Source organism: Protopterus annectens, chromosome 4.part1, assembly GCF_019279795.1.
Source record: "Protopterus annectens isolate FY-2018-M chromosome 4.part1, PAN1.0, whole genome shotgun sequence".
Lineage (NCBI taxonomy): Eukaryota > Metazoa > Chordata > Ceratodontiformes > Protopteridae > Protopterus > Protopterus annectens.
This window is the reverse complement of record NC_056734.1, coordinates 504,151,186-504,172,208: the sequence shown is the minus strand read 5'-3', so window position 1 is coordinate 504,172,208 and position 21,023 is coordinate 504,151,186. Positions and strand designations below refer to the sequence as shown.

At 38.7% G+C, this 21,023-nt stretch overlaps 1 protein-coding gene across 1 annotated transcript in view; it reads left to right on the top strand.

The window, feature by feature from the left end:
- LOC122801240 (FERM, ARHGEF and pleckstrin domain-containing protein 2-like) overlaps positions 1 to 7,952 on the top strand; it is a 963,231-nt gene extending 955,279 nt beyond the window's left edge. Inside the window, exon 16 of the mRNA XM_044070791.1 lies at positions 5,343 to 7,952. Coding sequence (XP_043926726.1) covers positions 5,343 to 5,433 — 91 coding nt within the window. The 3' untranslated portion in view covers positions 5,434 to 7,952. The remainder of the gene's footprint in view (positions 1 to 5,342) is intronic.
- Positions 7,953 to 21,023: the final 13,071 nt, after the last annotated feature.

Sequence of the window (21,023 nt, the reverse complement as noted above, 5' to 3'; positions counted from 1 at the left end):
TGCCTACCATACCCTGTCAGTTTGCAGATGACACCTTGCTTCCTTGTATACAATCTGCTGATTAGAAGATATTAATTTCACCATTAGAATAATGTTAATGTAAACACAGTGTGCACCAAGTAAACAATTACATTTCTTATTATGTCATTTTTATTTGTGTGTTTAGTATAATTTTTCTCTTAACACCCCTGCATGCATATGTCCACTTAAGAAGACAGTATATCACTCCTTTTTTTATTTATTAATGAAATATGGACAGTATTTCATAATGTTTATACTTAAATGACCCGGGAATAACAAATATGGCACTGTAACTTCACAGTAAAGTGTTCTTGTTGTTACTAATTCTCTCTCTATCCTCTGCTTTGTTTGGGTTCAATTTGTATAGTTCTTTTTCAATATAATCTAATTTAATGGCAGTATCTGAAGTTACCTGGAGGTTACTTGTACAGTTTGTCATCCTCATTGTGGAGCTAAACTGCTTTACATAAGATTTTTTTAAACCTGTTTATAATTTATTTTGTTTGAGAATAAATTCTAGAATCTACAGATATTTTATCAATTTGTATGTCTTTACTCCTATAGCTTATGTATCTGTAAAATGATCTGTTATGCTCAGTATGTTTGTATACATTTTCTTCAATTTTTTCTTGATCTTGTCTCACACTGTGGTTAACTTGTCTGTCCAGCTTGTTTATTTTAGTTTTCAAAGTGATAGTTTGACCTCTTTTCCATTTCTTATATTTTTGTCTCTCATCTTAAGTATCTTTGTAGTATATAAATATATCCTCAGTCTTTGATGTTAGCCAGAAGTGCTCTTTGCAGCACCCGCAATATGCCCAGTATTGACTCCTCCTACATTTCATACGGAATTGCATGTATCCTTTACATATCTGAGTACGATTGTAAATTTTTTTATAAAACCCTGTGCTCCTACTACTATTGGAATTGTATGGGTATCCTCTTTCCACATTGCCCTTGTTTTTGCCTGAAAATCCTGGTATTTTATGACTTTGTGTGTGTCTGTACGTAAGATACTGTAGTCACCGGGTGTAGCAATTTCAGTGCTCAATGCTACTTTTGTCATCTTTTCATGGAGTACTATATCTGGTTCTCTCGCATCTATTTTTTGAACTGTTGGTAATAGGTGATCCCATGTAATATAAACTTCATCATTTTCTATAATGCTTTGTGGCTGTGTTTCCAATGTTTTTCAGCTAATTCAATATTATAATATTTGCACAATCCACAATGCAACAGTCTTGCCGCATTATTATGCCTTTCAGTATACAGTCCTTCTGCCATTAGTATATCACAACCAGATGTGCAACTGTTTTCAGTTCTGTTTTACAAATCTTACATTTGTCTGTTTCTCCCACACAGTCAGTGGACTTTTGGAAACCAACATGGACGTAGTCCACTATCTTGGGCCACCAATATTAACCTTTCATATTTTGGTTTAAATTCACGTTTATATTCTTTCTTTTGCTTTTTGGTACATTCATTTGCTGCCTGATTTTTATCTACTGCTGCTCTGATTTCCATTCCTGTTTGCCACCAGTCATAGGGGTCTAAATGGAAAGATGACAAATCAGCGAGCAAAGGAGAGTATTATTGCTGGAATTTAATTTACCCTCAAGTCTTGGTGAGTACCTTCACAAGGTGAACCCTGTTTTTCACAAAATCTCACCAAGATGACACTGATACATAGACTGTATTTTATATAGCATATGTCATGGACAGACGTAGGTTAAAAATAAAAAAAACAGCTGGGTTCTTCTGTGTAAGGTATTCACTGTAACATTAAATCACTGAGGAGAGAGAGGTGTTCCCTATCCCATCGCTTCATTTCTCATTTTGCAAAATGTACTTTCTTACTGTTAATATGAAACATTTTAAGAAGCTGTTTGGTACCAATTCTGGCTACTGTCTTACTTATTGGTAAGATGTTTGACAGTGATGAGTACTGGTGGTTTGAAAGTCCACGGTGTCTATTGTAGATATTCTTTTACATTGTTAATGTCTCAGTTTCCAGAGATTCAAACAACAAATAAGGAAGCAAGTTTCTCTGGTATTCGGCAGATATTGGCAACCCTTCATCTCGAATATTGAATGTGGCTAACTTTCTCATAGTCTTGTTTACCTTACTTTGACTCCCTTTCCAAAAAAAGAAAAAAAATTGCTACATGCTGCTGTTCCTTACTTTTCCCCTTTTATTCAGCATTTTTGTCATGTCAGTTCAGGCATACATTATATATGCCTTCAGCTTGCCTTTTTGTTCCCTTATAGTAGATCCTTGTTTTGTTATATTCCATATGTTTCTTATTCCCCATTATACATTTGGCCATGTATTTAGTTATTTGTTTGTTAACTGAAATAGAGCACTGACCTAGGTGGACCTTTTATAGATCCATCCTAAGAGTACTCCCTGTGTACTCAGCTGAATATGTTTCTTTTAGAGGCTGCATGGCTGATGGATCCTGGAATATCTTTAACTGTCTAAGGTAATGTCTTCAACATAGATCTGTATGTGTTCTTCAGAGGAGTGTCATCTTAGATTCCTAAAACTCCCTAAAGGATTTATGCACCAAAGACTGAAAAAAGTTTTTCACAATATCTTGAATATTTGTGCAATACTAATGCCCCTGAATCACTGTAAAATGGATATTTTATAATTTGTTATACCCCATCATGGGCTAATAAAGTTGTTATACACCAAAATGGGCTGATGTGTGGCTACCATACTGTATGATTTTTGTTCTACGCTTAGGGCTTTTGTCTCCCTGTTGTCATTCTATTGAACAGAGAGGGAGAGAGCTGTGTTGAAGGGATAATTTACTGTGACTCTCTCTCTCGTTGTATCTCTTGGCTTACGAAAACAGTGTTGCAACTTCCTACTTCTTGAATGTCAGCATTAGCCGGCCTTTTTGATTACTTTTCTTTTTTGGCTTTTAGCAGTGGCCATCTCTCCACCACAGTTTGAGTATTTGAATGTTAGGCATGAAAGAGTTAGCTGAGTTGCTTGTTTTTTTTTTCAAATTCAGAGTTACAGTCATAAGTTACAACTTATTGAAGAGTGGGAAATCTGATACCTGCGATTACTCTGTTTCTCATGCTGAGCAGGCTGCTGTTGCACTCTGACAGACAGAGCTGTTGCAGGAAAATTTTGTATACTGGATAGCATGCACTTTTAGTTCCCCCAATAAACAGCCTCCGCTGTGATTGCTTAATGACACTGTAAACTATCTACTGGCCCTATTTAGTAAGAAAGGGGATTGACAGGCAGTTTTCATGTTATTAAAGGATCACAGTTACAATTTCTTAATGACAGTTTGTAATCTGTCAAACTTTTTTTTTCATTGCTCAGCACCCTTACATGTTGGTGCATGGGGCAGTTGCCACATTTGCCCTGTCCTTGCTTTAGCACAATTAACAGACTATTTGCACACTACCTAGAACTAACGTTCGACCAACATGTGTCTATTGTCATGAAGCAGTCCTTCTGTATTGCACAGCTTATAAACAAAGGAATTATGTCTAGATCAAGAAATGTCATTGCTCCCCTTTACTCAGCTTTCATTAGGCCAGTCATTGCATATAACACCCCCTTTGCCTAGTATCTGTCCAGATACATGCAACAACTAGAATGCCCACATAGATACCGTACTCAAAGTTCTGTCATTATACTCTGTATCATATAAACTGGTAAGAGATGACCTTTGTCTTGCATACAAGGCTTTCTCCAACCTAATGCTAAGTAATTTACTGCATATCAGCAAGTCAGATGGCATCAGAAATACTCTAAGTCTATGGATTTATACCTATTCCATAATGTCATCATAACAATTTGGAAGGACATGTTTATCTTTTCTCTGGAACAGACTCCCCATCCACATTACACAAAGCTCGTCCCTGTTCACAATCAAGTGCAACTTGGAACAGTGGATTGGAAACAAAAATTTTACCGTAGAGCTGCTCCCATACTACTAATGGACAGAGGAAGCTCCTAAAAGCTTTATCCTATGCATGTATTCCCTGAAATTGTATGGTATGAGCCCAGTTATCACTTGGGGTAATACATAATTGCTGGCCATGGGATGGATAAAGCCAATCTAATACTAATTGTGATAGGCTAACTCAGGCACCAAAAGAAAAAAAATGGATAGACTTAAAATGGCCTGCAAGGGCAGCTAGCCCATTACTTACCTATGAATTAGTATCTTTGAAGTATCTCTCCCTTCCTTAATTCATTGACTTGCCAAGCACTGTAGATAAAAGACAAAAATGTAGCAATCACCATAAGAAAATAATGCTTAGTTTTCCAAAAAAAATGCTGTGTAGAAAGACTGCAAACTCATTATCAACAGAAAATCAAGATAGTGATATGATTGTTTTCCTTCTATGTGGCAGTTTTGGAGTTTGATTAAAGGAAAGTAGAGGTAATTTATAATAAGTAAAGCCTTGATGTGTGGGTAGAACTTTATTAATTTACACACAAAAGCTTAGGGTAAAACACTTTTTTGTTCGGACTCAGAAGTGTAGCTCCAGGCTGCACTGTTTGTATGAGGTATGATGCTAGTCATCTGTGATTGATAGGGCAAATTTACATCGTTAGCACCTACTGACAGTTAATTAGTTGTCACATTCCTGACCACTGGCAGTTATGGATCACAGTTGTTTAGAGATGGAGAGTCAGAAGGAAAATTAAATGTGAGAGTCTCTCTTTAGCTGAACAACAAAAGAAGCATTTTTGTATTTCTTGTTCATATCGCATTTAATGTGCTTAATTGTGACACTGATTACCAAAATATACAATGAGACAAAAGCATTGTATGTAACCTGACTTTCAAGAGGAATCAGATTGAATGGGACAGCAAGGCCCTCACATGTATTACTGCAGGCATGTTTAACACAACAGTATGTGTAGCACTGTCACTGTTAAACACCCATGTTTACAAGTGTTCATTGGCTGTGTAGCTGTAACACCTAATTACTTTTTTCCTCCTTAGGAATGTGTTTGTCATCTACCCCTGCAAATCAAAGCAGTAGATGTAACATGAAACAAATACAGGAAAGAAAATGCAGAATTTCACAAAAAGCCAAACAGAAGCGACTTCAGCCATCCAAACAGTTGAATAATTATTAAATGATGCTTTCCTTGCATGATTAACTCTTATTGTAGTAAGTTTAAGTATTTTAGGGGAAAATCAACATTTAGCAGAATTTGCTATTTTCATTTTAGAAATATTCAGTAGTAAATGGGGATCTCTCTGAACATCCAGTATATGATGAACTGCTATCATGTATTTAATCGTTTTTGTCCCCCCCCCCCCCCAATTCAGGTGGATGGAAGTAATCAGAAGTGCAACCAGCACCGTGGGAAGAAGTAACCTTTTGATTCAGAGTGCAGAGAAGGAGACTGCATTAAAATAAGCAACCCTAGAACAGAGCCTTCACAGTCTGAAATACCCGAGTCTGGCTGAACAAGAGCAGAAGAGAAGTGGACATTTAAAAAAAAAAAAACGCATGTAGCATGATGGGTGTTTGAAAGTGCTTCAGTTTGATTACTTACATGATTGGTATCACCAGTTGTATCATCTTGACTGAATTTCATTTCATTGAAGAAAAAAGAAAACGTTAGTCATGAAGACAACAGGATGTTTGATGCGTGAGATGGCTGATGTGAGCATTTTGGCTTTGCCTGGCAGTTCTCACTGTTTTATGTTGGGTTGATTTGAGAATAATTGCATAGTAACTTTATTTTGGCCAGTGGCAGTATTCTGCATAGCATGGGGATAGGGTTGGGATACAGAGATGTACCTGTTACACATCTGTATATACTGGGCTGCACAGCACACAAGGCACACTCACTACACACTATGCAGACACACCCTACTGTTTCTTTTATCTTTAGTTGATTACCAGTTGCTTTAAAAACTATTTTAGCACAAAAAAAAAACAGCTTTTGAAAGCAAGAGTAAACAAATAATTGTATTTAATACTTTTGTTATTGCATTACTGAAAAAAAATGCTTTTTTCATTACATATCCATATGTAACTTACTGTGTTCTGAAAGGGACTGCAACAGACAGGGTGTTAAGTTAATTGTAGGTTATGAAATTACTGTTAAATATGGGTATGTATGTGTAGCACAAACTGTATTGATGCATTTGTGGCTTCTTCAGTATGTTTGCATAACATATAGTAAAGGATCATTAGATGGGGGAAACTGGCATTCATATACAGCAAACAATCAAATCACCATCCGTTTTTTCTCTCAGCAGATGTGTGCATCTGAATTGTAGTAAAATATGAAAGACCATTTGTATAGTATCAGACACTGCCACTAGCTACAATCAAAGCAGTAGATGGTGAACAAAATCCCGAACTGTACATTTACTAATAATCCAGCGCAAGCATTATTTTAAAAAATCAGGTCATTTCAGAACTACTGTTTAAAACAGAATCCTAATTGATTTTAATATGATTATTTTAGCATAGTTTTTTAAAATTTGCTTAATAGTTTAAAGATACTCAGTCTCCTAACCTGAATCACAGTATCTGTGAACAAGAGACTTGGTGTGTAACATTTTTAAAGGGTTTTGTCCTTTACATCTCACTTGAATAATAATAGTTATAATAATGAAGTCAGTAATCTGCTGTTAATGGTAATTACGGGGTATCATTTCAATATAATAAGTACATTTGTACGAAAACTAAATGCTGCATCTGTTGTGCCTCTTAATATGGGAGAGTTGTTGGCCAGTCATAATTGTTTTGCTCTTCTTTGTTGTACGTTTTCATTTTGGTCATTCTGTGGCCTGTACTGTGCAGTATTGAAGAATGTCATACTGGAAGTAGAAAACTAGATCTCATTTATATGAACAACTACATTGTTTCTTCCTTCAGTGAAGGTTAATCTTTTTAACTGTTTAAGTGGTATATTTGGAAGGCATTACTACAGTAAGTATGCTACTACAAGTCGCACAACTAACTAGAATAACTTTCACTTGTATAAACAATATGTACACACATTGTAACTACAGGTTTTCTTCATATCAAAGATGCAGTAGTTCCAAGTTTTCTTTAGTGTTATACATGCCATTTGTAGAAAAAAAAAAAAAAGAAAACTGCAATTTGTGTTCTCTTAGTTTAATTCATTGGATATTTTTCCCCATCTGTGCTTTTCCAGTTTTTCTCCATAGTTTTGTTAGGTAGCTCACATTCTGTAATACATAATATATTGTTACCTCAACTTGAATATTTCTAAGGTTAAATGTTAGGGAATCAAACTGCACCACTACAAAAAGTAAAACAAGGGCTGCACTTTACCATGGCATTGCACAGGTTTGTTCCTAACATCTTTTTATGCTTCTTGACATGTTACCTCCTCTGGTATTTTATTGTCCTAGTATGTCTAATATTAAATTCCCTACCATCTTGGTTTGGTATTGCACGTGTTCTCTGTCTTTAGTGTGTAACTTTGCTTTAAAAGACTATAATAAATTATACAAACAAATTAAAAGTACAGCTTTCCAGCAAGCCAAAGAACTGCATATTTTGCCATTTGTAGCTGCTTTTAACGGCAAGTAAAGAAAACAGTATAGTGACTTTCTTTGGTCCTGTCCTTAGTAACCCATATTGTGTCCCATCTTTCATTTTGTAGTATCACAAGTCTCTAGCACACTAAATATAACAAACTTCTGGTATATTTTACTTTAGTACTGTTATCAAATATACTGCAGATCATCTGTTTAGGGGAAAAAAAGAGTACAGGTGGGAAAAATACACTGAACACAAGGTATTGGATATATTCCTGCTGCACTGATCTGAGAGTAAGGATTCAGATAAGTAAATGTCAACAAAAAGTTGTAAACATTACCACTGTTATGGGCTTTTTAATTCTCAGTTTTTTGTAGAGATTAATAAATATAAAATTTAAATTCAAGGTTTTCAAGCTTTAAGATAAAATTCATCTCATCTGTCTTCAATGTGACTTGATTTCTGCATCTCATGGATGTCCTAATTGTTTTATTTAACTAAATGTATGTGTTAAGCAATGAGTTAAATGTATATATGTTGCTTAATTTATGGTGTAATGTCCAGATAAAGCTGTAGAATGCATGTTGAATGTTGTACATGCTAGCCAAAGTCATGCAGTATGTAAACATGCATAAACAAATATAATGTTAAAGTTGTAGGAAAAAAAATGTGTTAGTCTGTGGACTTATTCTTTCTGAAGCTGGCTGTAAATTTAGGACTGTAGTGTTGTTAAATTCTTGTAATTCATCATCATTAGTACCTGTTTTTTGTACTGTACTAGTAAAAAGATGAATGGAATATATGCACATGGCAAAACACACTGCAGCAGATTCAGAAAACGTCATATCGTAGTAAACAAATCTGCATGATGAGCGGCAACAAGCAGGGGGTGTGCTATTCAGCAAACCAAGCAACATGATGTGGTTTGCTGAAATAACATGGTTGGCCATGTTGTAAGCTAGTAAGTAACCACATAATGAAACGCCACGTATGATAATGAGATATATTAATGAGCAGTATGACCCTGCTGCTTGTGCCAAAATACAATCCATGAGTATGTTATAGTGTGGAAGCGGTTACTGCAGGGTGGCCTCTTGCAGGGACTGCAAGCAGTTAATGTTGTTGAATGGCCAGGGTCATTGGATTTGTGGAATGTGCTGAGGGGTGTGGGTTCATGTGTCTGCAGGGATACAGCCCCAGCATGTGTTGCAGCACTATGTCTTGACCTACTGGACACTTTCAAGGCATGCCATGAAAGCTGGCTCTACCAGATGTTACAGTGACAGTTCCACAACCTAGACTAGATTCTGGTGCGCTACCCGACCATAACTAACATCTGCTGGAGCATGAGCCAGTAGTACCACAACCACAATGATGGCCTCTTGTGGGTGTAGCCACATCCATAGCTGATGGTGCTGTGTAAGTGCTACTGCAAGGATGGGATCCTGCTCGTACATGGCCAGGTTGGTTAGTATCGGAGGAAGTAGCAGGTGACCAGCCTCTTGAGTCTGATAGATGACCCAGAGAAGACACTGCATAAATCAGTGTATGATTGTCTATCCAGAGAGTCCACACATATGGGTCATGCACTCCCATAGGTCAGCATGCACATCTTGGATCACCCTCACAATCTCTGCCATGGCTCTGTTGTAACTAGCCTGTGCTTCCATGATGGCCCTGTGTATTCACTGGATGGCAGCTACTGACGCACCAACCTCAGGGAAAGGCAGTATCCATACCTCTGGCAAGCAGCATTACTAATCCTCACCCTTACCCATGAGTGGTAGGGGCAGATTCAGACGCATCTTTTTGCTGTAGGGGCAGATTCAGACACATCTTTTTGCTGTAGGACATCACTTTTCCCTGATCTGTAGTGTCACCGTCAACCTGTCCAATATCAGATGGTAGTGTGTCCTGGGTATGTGCAGGTATAATGATTGTCTAAACTCTGTGCAGGGGATGTGGGAGTCACATACCCTGTGTCCAACACACAGTCTGCACCCATGACTGTATCAGCTCATCCCTGCTATCATTAACAGAGGTAACAGGTACTCCAACATCAGACAGTGGTAGTTCCACAGTCCTAGTGTAGGATAAAGAATACCTGTGACTACACTAAAGTAAAAAAAAAATATCCAGTGTAAGTATGACCAAGTATCACAACAATGCATGCAATTGCTTTTCTTACAACTATACAGATATGAATCCACTAATAACCGTGACAATACCTTGTGTAACTGGACCGCATTGCCAGCTCTACCTGCAAGCCATAAGTGAGATAGCTATTATAAACTCTTCTGTGACTAACAAGTAAAAAGGGGGGGGGGGATATATTGAAAGCAGGACTACATATCTCGGACATCTTCTGTTGCAAGTCTGTGGGGCCTATCCAGCTCTGCCCCAACATCCAGTAGCACACTGTGGACCTGATAGTGTTTTTATGTGAGGCCATAAACTCCTCAGTCTCCATAATGCGCAGTTCAGTAGGTGGCCTGCCACATGTTCCTCTCTGTTCCCATGCTAGAGACTACTCTTTGAGTGAAAGCACAAATTGTCAGTCACCCTGCACTGGACCATATTGTACAGACAATCTTGACCATCCACAGAGTTGACATTGTTGGCAAGGTCACTTCAGACATTGTCACAGAAGGGCAGGTTAGTGGAATGAATAACAAAGCCATCTACCATGGAGATTGAAGGCCTCTAGTACCACATTATTTAGGCACAGCTCTGTTGGTATGGAAAACAGTGGAACTAACAGCTGTGGTCATAGATGGGTATTACAAATCTTAAAAGTAATACTATACTAATAGGCAATCTGGTATGTTTTAGTTGGTTCTGACACTAACATGGTTGTATCCACATAATCTTTACCTGAATGTCAGGCATTGTGTGTTCTGACCACAATCCCCTCCCCCCAAAAAAGTACATGACCGCAAGCTAACAAGCACACGACTTAAGCCCATGAGTATTACAATATAAGTGGTTTAAAGGTTGTGGCCAACCACATATGTATAAGTTACACAAAACTATAACAGTTGCAGTGGCTACTGCAGATGAAATGGCAAGCACAGTTTTGTATTTGAACGACTATTATATCTCCAAAAAAAAACTATTTTATTTTTTATGTTTTATTTGACATTTGTTTACTGGGGAGGTCTGACTGGGTCTGCAGAATCCATTTTCAGCAGAGGCCCGGGAAGAAAAGCTCCACATACAGTACAATACAAATACAATACAATACAAATTACATTAGAAATACTATACAAAAATAAGTTGAAAGAACAAATTATGTTACATGATGTTGCAATGTATTACTACACATCTAGACAGTTCTATAGAGTTAAAACATTATACACAATAATAGTCACTCGCACCATACATGATGTAGATCGTGCGCAAAAAATAGTACGTAGGTAGTGCAATGTGTGACATTGACTGTTGTAGTACATGAAAAATAGAATGTTAGTTTCAGTTAGGAAAATAGCAGCCAGAAAGTTAGTGATGCAGATGGATAGTGAGAGAGAGTTAAGAAGAACAAAAGCCTGAGGAGTAGCTTAAGGATATGGTATAGAAACAGGAGGAGGAGTTAGAAGAGCCTTAGGATCTTGCAGTCTGTGAGAGATTGAAACGTGACAGAAGAGGATGATGAGGCTAGTGTGGAAGAAGAGGAATACCTGAGCATTAGGCAGGCTTTACGCAGGAGCGCAACTATGTATTTTTGAGATTAATTTTTAAAGAGGCTTTGAAATGGGTTAGTCCAGGCATATACCTGGTAGCTAGAGGTGGTGAATTCCAAAGTACAGAGACCAGAGTATGAATACAGAGTGTGACCTGGTTTTCTTGTGGGTTTTGAGATAGCCAAGAGATTTTTGTCTGATGATCTTAGGGATCGATTTGGTGTATAAGATGCGACTAAATTGGCTAGTGCAGGGCAGGCAGTAGGCTTGAAAATAAGGTTGTGCAAGGTGGAGAGCTGAATAAAGGCATAAGGTTGTGCAAGTGGGATAGCTGAATAAAGACAAGTTGGTTGGGGAGTTCGACAGTTTAATTTTAGGAGTGGTTTACAGTGGTGTGAGTGATATTTAGAGTTTGTGGCAAACTTTGCAACCTTGTAGCACTGTTCCATCTTGCTTAGGGTAGAAGTTTGTAAGTTAGGATAGGTGCACCATAAAGAAGGGAGGGAAGTAAATATATTTTTGCAAGGGTAGTTTTGGTTGCTGTAGTAAAGCAATGTTTGTTTCTGTAGAACAGTCCCAGTTTTTGATGAGTTTTCTTTATATTTTGCTGTATATGGGGGTCAAATGAAAGTTTGTCAATTATAACGCCTAGAAGTTTGGTTTCCTGCACTATTTCTATGACAGTGTTGTCAGATGCAAGGATGTTGAAATGATCAGTGGCAGTGGAGGTGTTCTGGGGGATTAAAGAGTACTAGTTTTGTCTTCTTTGGATTAAGAAAGAGTTAGGCATTTCTTAGCCATGATTTGACTGCAGTAAAGAAATGTTGAGTTTTTGAAAGTAGTTCTGGTAGTGACTGAGCAGTACAGATTATGGTGGAATCATCAGTGTATTGAGTGAGGGTCCCAGGGTGAGATTCAGTGTAAAGGTTGTTTTTGAAAATGTTAGAGTAGGGGTCCTAGGATTGAGCCTTAAGGGGACTCCAGTAGGGTTGTGAAGAAAGGGTGAGAGTTGATTGGACCATTTCACTGCTTGTTTATGATCCTTGTGGTAGCTCTGAAACAATTTTACTGTGTTATGTGAGAAGCCTAAGTTAGTGTGTTCAAACATAAGGGGTGAGACACTGTGTCAAAGGCCTTGGAGAGATCAAGGAATATTGAGGCTGTATAGCATCCTGCATCTCTGGCCTTGTTCATGGTGTCTGTCAAAGATAATAGGGGCTGTAGCTGTGCTGTGGCAAGGTCGGAAGCCATGTTAGGTTTTGGTTAAAGGTTGTTTTGCAATAGATATTGCATTACCTGCTGATGGATACCTATCTTGAGAATTTTGGATATGGGTGACAAGATGGATATAGGACGGAAATTGGATTGATCAAAAGAGTTGTCGCCTTTGTGGATGGGGGTAATACGAGATTGTTTCCATATGGTAGGTACTTCTGATTCAGACAAAGACCTACTTATGAGGATACTGATTGGGTAGGCGACTGAGTTAGCAGCCAGTTTGAGGTATTGTGGTGGAAGATTGTCAGTTGACAACAATTAACATAAGGTCAAGTGCTTTCATCCCTTACATAATGGGACTTCTTCAGAACCATTAATATCTCATTACAAGCATATTTTACAACAAACAAAAAAAAGGATCGTGATCTAGCACTAATTAGATTTCAGCATTCTTAAAGCAACCTTCTGGCAATTGAGATTAAAATAACAGTAGTTCCTGGTATCACTGAAAATGCCTTGATTGCACCTATTTTAAAATCAAAGCTGCAGATTTGTAGTGAACATAAGACAACACATTTTCTTTTAGTTTTTATTGGTTTTATTACTGTGAATTGATTTTTATGGTAATTTTAATGTTTACAAATATTTACATTGGATTTTGTGGACAGGTTTATATTTTACATTTTTAAATGGAAGGTTGCTTTAACAATGCTGAAATCTAATTGGTGTTAGATCACATGATCCTTTTTGCTATAAAATAGGCTTGTAATTAGATTTTAATGGTTCTAAAGAAGTCCTATTATGTAAGGGACAAAAAACACTTAACCTTTTCTTCATGGGTCATTTTTTTTTGGATATAAAATAATTTTTCAAATACAAAATTGTACCTGCCGTTTCACCTCCAGTAACCGCCGTAACTGTTTATGTCCACTGCGTTAGCCTTGTTTCATTTCTAAGTCTATTGAGTGGCTTCACAGACACATGCTGGTTTTTGATTTAGAACTACAACAGTGTATGGCTCAGTACTGTTGACACAACCTGCTGTAACAAGCTTGCATGCTACTGTGATGATTATACTTGCAAAGCACCCCTTAACATAGGAACATGCTAAACAAGCGATCACTGGGACTATAAGATATCTAGCTATGTATTAAGAATATGTTAGCTAGTACATTTAGAAACACTGACAATCTGACCTCGCTTCTAAGCAGTGCTTCAAACAGCACACAAAAAATCTACCTCTGGACAAAGGGGTAGGTGAAAAAAGTACCACTTACCTTATGTAAGCAGATATCTTTAGCAACAAGCCGTTGAGCCAACACACGGGATTCAAAACCATTTAATGTTTTCTTCTATAGCGAGATGATGATCTCTGCTTTTCATAGTGCTTATATTGTGTAGATTTTCCCATCTAGGCACAATGATTATTGTAATTGAGGACCGTGTCATTATTGCTTCTGAATCGCTGAATTTGCATGACAAGCAAACGTAGTAAACTTCATGAAGATTACAACATGATACCTTGCTCACACCTGTGCCACTGTAGCCCTTGATTATAGGGGTGAGGGAATTATGTTGTCTTCAATCATCTGAATATGGAGTCACTGTTAAGCATATAATGGAGGACTGCCATGTTTCACACCTCAAACTGCTATTGGAAGAGTAATAATACAGTGCCTATACTTTATTCTGCTATCCATCATGCAGATTAGACTCCCTTTGATGTCTGTCATTGCTCACAGTATTGGACATATAAGAACTGTTTCTGCTGCCAATCTCTGACATTTTTCCTGAAATCTTTGAAGGTGAGACAACTATGACCAGGGAGGGTGAGGGTAGTGCTCCTTTAAGAGCACAGTGGTAGTGTGACAAGGAGTCCAAAATGTTTCTGGACATTCCCCATAAGTATTACAGGTGGAGGTTCATGCAGGAGGGCTATACTAGGTCACACTGTAAGGCTTATGCCTGGAACATTTTGGTCAAGGCTGTCACCCATGATTATGGCATTTCACAGAAGGGGGATAATTGCTGTGATCACTGCAGTGACTTGAGTTGGTGCAAGCCTGACCTCCTTAGCAGGTGGGAGGCTGAAGTTATGACACTGACTACCTCACTACTCTAAGCTTGCCATCTTTTTGCTAAACAAATAACTCTCTAATGCATGCCACTATCATATTATGCTGTATTTACATTTCTAGTACCTACAGCTATTGAAAGGAACAGGGAGATGCACAAAAACAGACCAGAGAACCTAAGAGAGCACTGGGGTAAGCATACCAGCTGTTGTGAAATATATCTCTGTTTGCACAGAAGCAGTTGTAGCCATTATAAATAAGTCTGATAACTTTTATACAGCAGTCCCTGGTCTGTCTGCACTGGCATAGCTTGAGGGAATTTGTATGATTGTGCAACGTTAGAAGTATACTTCTGCATTCCTTCCCCTGTATAGGTAGAAAAGTGGCTCATCATATTGTCTGTGTGCACTGAGATAGTTAGGATGGCTGTGGGTTCAATCCTCCCCACCCACCCCCCAAAAAAATTTTCTCTTGTCATGGCAGAGTATATTTCTCATCCCAGTAATGTCATTGCACCACTACAAGGTCCATATGTGCAATATCCACAGATAGTAATTAGCTTGGCATTTTACAATATACATTATAAGTAACTGTTCATTGTTTGTCATTGGTGCATGACATATTTATTTTGTGTTCAAACTGTATTATTGTCAAAACTGAAGTTGCATCATTGGCAACAAGCATAGATATGCTATCTTGGTAAATAGCTCCTGCAATTATTATGCTCTTATGACCGACTGCATGTGAGGATGGCTTTTGGCTTAGTCCCTCCTTATAATCAAACAGGTTAATGGCATACCTGTGTAAGCCCTACTATTTCAAGTTATTTTCCTTTACTATATGCATATCAGTATAGTGAAATTTAACATCATTTGTGTATGTTTCTTTCATCACCCTCATTGTCACTAGCATTTCTCTTTCAAAAATTTGTTTTTTTCTCCATTTCTGTAACTATTTTATGCAGCAGCAAAGCAATCTGCATCTAATCCACTGGCAAGGCTTCTTGTTCTCGCCCCACTTTACAAGAGGCAGCAGTAGCACCACCACAAGTAGCACCAAGCACATCTGGGTCCCAGCCTACCACAGTTGCCTCCATGCCTCCTGCCCAATCTGCACCACATGCATCAGATAGCCCTGCACCAGAGGCTTATACACTGCTACCTGCCAGTAGCAGTCCAAGTGGAGGTGACACTTTTGTCACCTGTCAAGAGCTGGCAGAGATTGTGAGGGAGATAATAGGGAGAAGGGTGGATGCCTGCATCAGCCGTATGGAGACCATGCTCTAGCAAATCACTGAGCCTTGTCCATACCCAGTGCTGTCTCCTGTTTCTGAGGCAAGACTCAAGGTTGACAGCTGCCAGGGTGATGAGTAATCTCCCACTAAGTCTAAGCTGGCAAAGACTTCATCTTCAAACAGCCAATCCTATCCTCAGACCTGGTGTTCTCCTGTCTTTTGTGTATGCCCACCCCTGCATGCTGTACAGTCCTCCCCTCACTATTGTTTTTCATCTGTTTGACTTCTTCACCATTGTGTTACCCTACACTCTTGTCAGCCGTGTGTGTCTTTCCCTGTGACCTAACCCCACCTCTTACATCTTTGACTTCTTTCCCAGACTTTCTTCTCAACAAAAAAATAACAGGTCAACTGTCCCACAAAAATACTCCCATCCATACCTATAATTTTACCAGATATTTGACTAATATACACATTATTGGCTCAAATTGTTCATACTAAAGAGTGTAGTTGTCTGTCAAATAATTTAGAATTTCAGTCTAAGTCATTGCAAATATTGTTTTAAGTCACCAGGATTATTCAGATAACTTGAGAGGTATGCTGCTGTCCACTTCCATCCTGCTCACTCCTTATTTGCTCCCCTTTTGTTGTATCCTCTGCTCACTTCCCCTTTACAGTTCTGTCCTATACTCTCATTACCATCCTTTAGACATAGCACACAAAGGTCTTATAAAAAAGTCATCTTTCTGCTGTTATATGGTAGATACTTGACAGAGAACAATGATGATGGCATAAATGACCACAGAGAAATGGCACTCCACATTCTGTGGGGAAAAATGAAGAAAAATGTTTGTCTTGCAAATGAGCTAAGCATCGGTGCAGACGCCAGTCTGAAATAAAGTACAGCCAATGCCTTTATTATAACTCCATTAATCACTCTGTGTACTTGTGCAATTATTTTTACTGTTTCAACACATTTTTCTGGGGAGATGAATCCCCTGGGGGTTGTATGTTTTACAACATTAGGTTTGCAGTCTGCACATGTGCTTCATTTCCTAGTTAGCTACTGTTTAGTTTCTACTTTTCCGAAGTAAAAGCCAATACCAAAGGGCTCTGGCTGACTATAAATATCTGGTGTCAAAATCATGGTCTGAAACAAAATGCTAAAACTGTATTATTGTATCCTTTGGGAAGTCATCTTCCCCAGGGAAATACTACATTGATGATACTCCCCTAATAGTTGACCCATTTATTTGGGATTTGGGAACTTATGTGGATAGTGACCTACCTTTTGACCAACCTGTGTCTATTGCTGTAAAGAAAGTCCTTTTATCTTGCAGAGCTTATAAACAAAAGGATTGTGTCTAGATCTTGGGAAGCTATTGTCCCCCTTTACGCAGCCCTTATTAGGCCAATCATTGAATATAATGCCCCCTTTGGCATGTATCTGCCTGGAAACATGGAAAAGTGGAACACCTACAGAGATACTTTACTAAAAGGATGAAAGGCCTAAACAACATATCCTACATGGGCCAACTCAAAGCCCTGGCACTATACTCTGTATCCTACAGACTGCTAAGAGGTGACCTATGTCTGGCATACAAGGCATTCTACAACCTATTGCTAATGGATTTACTGCACATCGGCAAGTCAGATAGCATCAGAAATACTCTGTCTAGGGATATGAACCTCTTCTGAAACATCAACAGAACAGTTTGGAGGGACATATCTATTTTGCTGAAGATACCATTTCCATTGAACAGACTTCCCATCCACACAAAACAAAGTTAATCCCTGTCCATTATTTAGTGCAACTTAGATCCATGGAAGGAAAACAAAACATTTACCCCATGACTTTCTCCCTGTACTACTAATGGACAGAGGCAGCTCCTAAATGCTTTATCCCATGCACGAGTCCCCTCAAAATATCTATGGTATGATCCCAGTTATTATTCTTAGGAGTAATATATAATTATCAACCATGGAATAGGTAAGGACAATCTATAACCAAATGGGATAGGTTATTTCAAGTACAAAAAAGGAAATTGGCTAGACTTAATATGGCTAGCAAGAACAGCTAGCTTGGTACTTAACTATGAATCTATGGATGTGTGTGTGTTTTATGACTGCTTTTACTGTGACTGTATCAGATGCTCCCCTTGCTAATGCACTGGTATGGACAATATCAGTAGGAAAGTCATGGGTTTGGATAACTTGAGATCTTAGTTCATAGGTAAGTACTAGACTAGCTGACCTTGGAGGACATATTAAACCTAGCCAAATTCCTTTTAAAGGCAAGAATCATACCTGGTACCTTGTAATTGTAAGGCAAACACCTTAACCATTATACCAACCCCCTATCTTCCTTTTCTTTTACTCAGACTGCATATGTGCTACATTTCCCTGATGTGTGTGTTTTATGACAGTTTTTACTCTGCTTCAGTGGCTGCCCTTATTAAAGCACTGATATGGAGAATATCAGTAGAAAAGACATGGGTTCAGGTCTACATTTTCTTTTCTTGCTCTCAGACTGTGCATGTGCTACATTTTACTTGTATGTGTGTTTTATGACAAATTGACTGATTCAGTGGCTCCTCTTGATAATTGCACTTGTAATGGGGAGTATCAGAGGAAAGTCATGGGTTCATTTCCTTTGATGGCTATCTTTCATTTTCACTATAAGTCTGCATATGTGGTACATTTCTCTGATGTGTTTCAGAATCACTTTTTTCTCTCACTGCTTCAGTGGCTCCCATGCCAATTTTTCCACAGTTCCCTTGCAAGTGGAACCACTGCTTCAGTGTCTCTCCCTGCTAGAGAAATGTGGATATACTGGCATGTGGACTGAAGTGATGTCATCTCCCCTGAGGGCACCATATTTTCCTTTTTTAAAGGCAATAACATTATCATACAGATCCACTACTGGCAGTCACATTGTCAAGACAGGTGTAGTTTGGAACATCATGTTACTTTATCATATCCCACCTCTCCTGTCTGGGTTTCACATTGTACTACATTCAAGTTTTGTCATACCACCTTCTCCATTCTGCTTTGCTGTCCTGCAATTCCCTTAGCATTTTTCTTTGCATCTCTGTGGTTTCTGTTTGTCACCCTTACCCATTCATGCAATTTTCCCTTTCATTGCACATCTCTCTCTCTGTGCACACACACACACACACATACAGAGAGATGTACATTGCATAAACATTGTCAGTGCTATTTTCCTGTCTGTGCACATGAACTTGTAGCCATTGCAGGAGGTGCTCATGTATATTCACTGTTTACATCAACTGCTCATACTTTAGTCTAGTCATCAGGTGCCCCAAACATGATGAGGCTCTAGGTCTGTGCTGTAGACACAATGAGGAACAGGTTATCATGCATACTGTCCTGACCTACATACATGTTTTATTAACAGTGAGGCTCATCACACATGCAATGTAAGTATTGCTGGCATGGCCACAGATGTGACATTTCTTAATCCCTAGGATAGATTAGTTTTTGGTAGTTTTTATACTGCTATTTCTTTAACTCTGTTTACTTACTGAAAGCTGTGACTGCACATGGAACAAGTGACATTACAAGTATACAGTTAAAAGAATTAACTGTAGAAATAGATGTATAAAATAAGCTGTTGTACAAAGAAAATGGCAACAGTGAAAAATTGAAAATGCATTGGAGTCGAGATGGAAAGACTGCATAATGTGCACAGAAAATGCACAGTTGAAATTCAGACATTGTAGTTATAAACATGAGGAATTATTGACCTGCTTTTATGTAATTTTGTATAGCATCTGTGTGAAATAGAACCATTTTAAAAGGCGTGAAAGCAAGTGTTTTCAAAATAATTCAGTGTAAATGAACAGAATCATAATGAGTTATTTGTTGGTGCTATCAAAGTTAAAAAGGGTTGATACAGTGAGAATTAATAATCCAAAAGTTGAAACTGCACACAGGTGCCCAGTGTAATTGTTTAAAGATGCATTTGAAGCAGTGATGCTCAAGGGTACTGAAAAGAGAACTCTGTGCACATTATTAATATTTTAGGGCACCATGTAAATCCACTGGTTCAGAAGATGTTCATAGGTAGGTACTAGGCTATCTGTCCGAAGGTATTTATAAGCCTAGCCAGAATGTGTTGGCTTTCGCCACACCCTTAGATTAGTTCCCTGTGCCTCTGTCCAACAGAGCCACTGAAGTGATCCCCGGGGTAAACTTTCTGTTTCCCATCCACTCGTCAAGGTTTCTTTTGAAGACTGTTAGCGAGGAGCTCTGCCTAATGCAGATTGGAATCTTGTTCCAAAGCATGGGAAGTCTCTGTGACAGGAATCTATCCCTCCAGCACACCCTATTTATTGTTGTGGTGAGGTTTAGATCCCTAGAGCGTGTGACTCGAGGGGATAAGTTTTTCTTTAAGGTGGAGCATGTCCATCAATTCTGCATTGGACATGGCCTTGTATGTCAGGCAGAGATCACCTCTGAGTAGGTGGTATGCAACCGAGTACAGCTGGAGTTGCTTCAGTCGAGCTGCATAGGGCATCTGTTTTAGGCCAGTGATCCTCTTGATGAGGTACTTCTGTGGTCTTTCCGGCTGTTGCAGGTGTCTTGTAAGGTACATCCCAAATGGGGCGTTGTACTGTATGATGATCTGATGAGTGATGAGTAGAGGGGCACAATGACCTCTTTTGATCTGGATGCAAACCCTTTTGTGATTAGGTGGGCCACGTAGAAGGATTTTCTACCCACTTTGGCAATGTGATTATCAAAGGTGAGATTACTATCTACTTGGGTCCCCAGATCCCTTATTACGTCTTCCATATTTAGGGGACTGTCACCTATGTGGGAGTTTGTGGGTACTTTGTTTTTTCCAAAGGGGATGACTATGCACTTTTTGGCATTTTGCTTGAGGCCATGATTTTGACACCAGGTATCCATCACAGTGAGACCCTTTTGGAGGATGTCTGTGTCAGCTGGAGAGTCAATTATAGCCCCTAGTTTGCAGTCGTCTGCGAACTTGGTCAGCCATAGTCCTCCTGTGCTTGCCTGTACCTCTGAGAAGTATATGCCAAATAGGAGGGGTCCTAGGATTGAGCCCTAGGGAATGCCACTTGTAAGCAGTTTAGAGTCAGACCTAGCTCCCACAACTCTCACCATGTGGGTTCTGTTCGTCAGCCAGTTGGCAACCCATCTTGTGATGTGGAGGTTAATGTTCGGGCTGGTGAGCTTGTCTATCATACCAGAATGGGGAATGGTGTCAAAGGCCTTTGCAAAGTC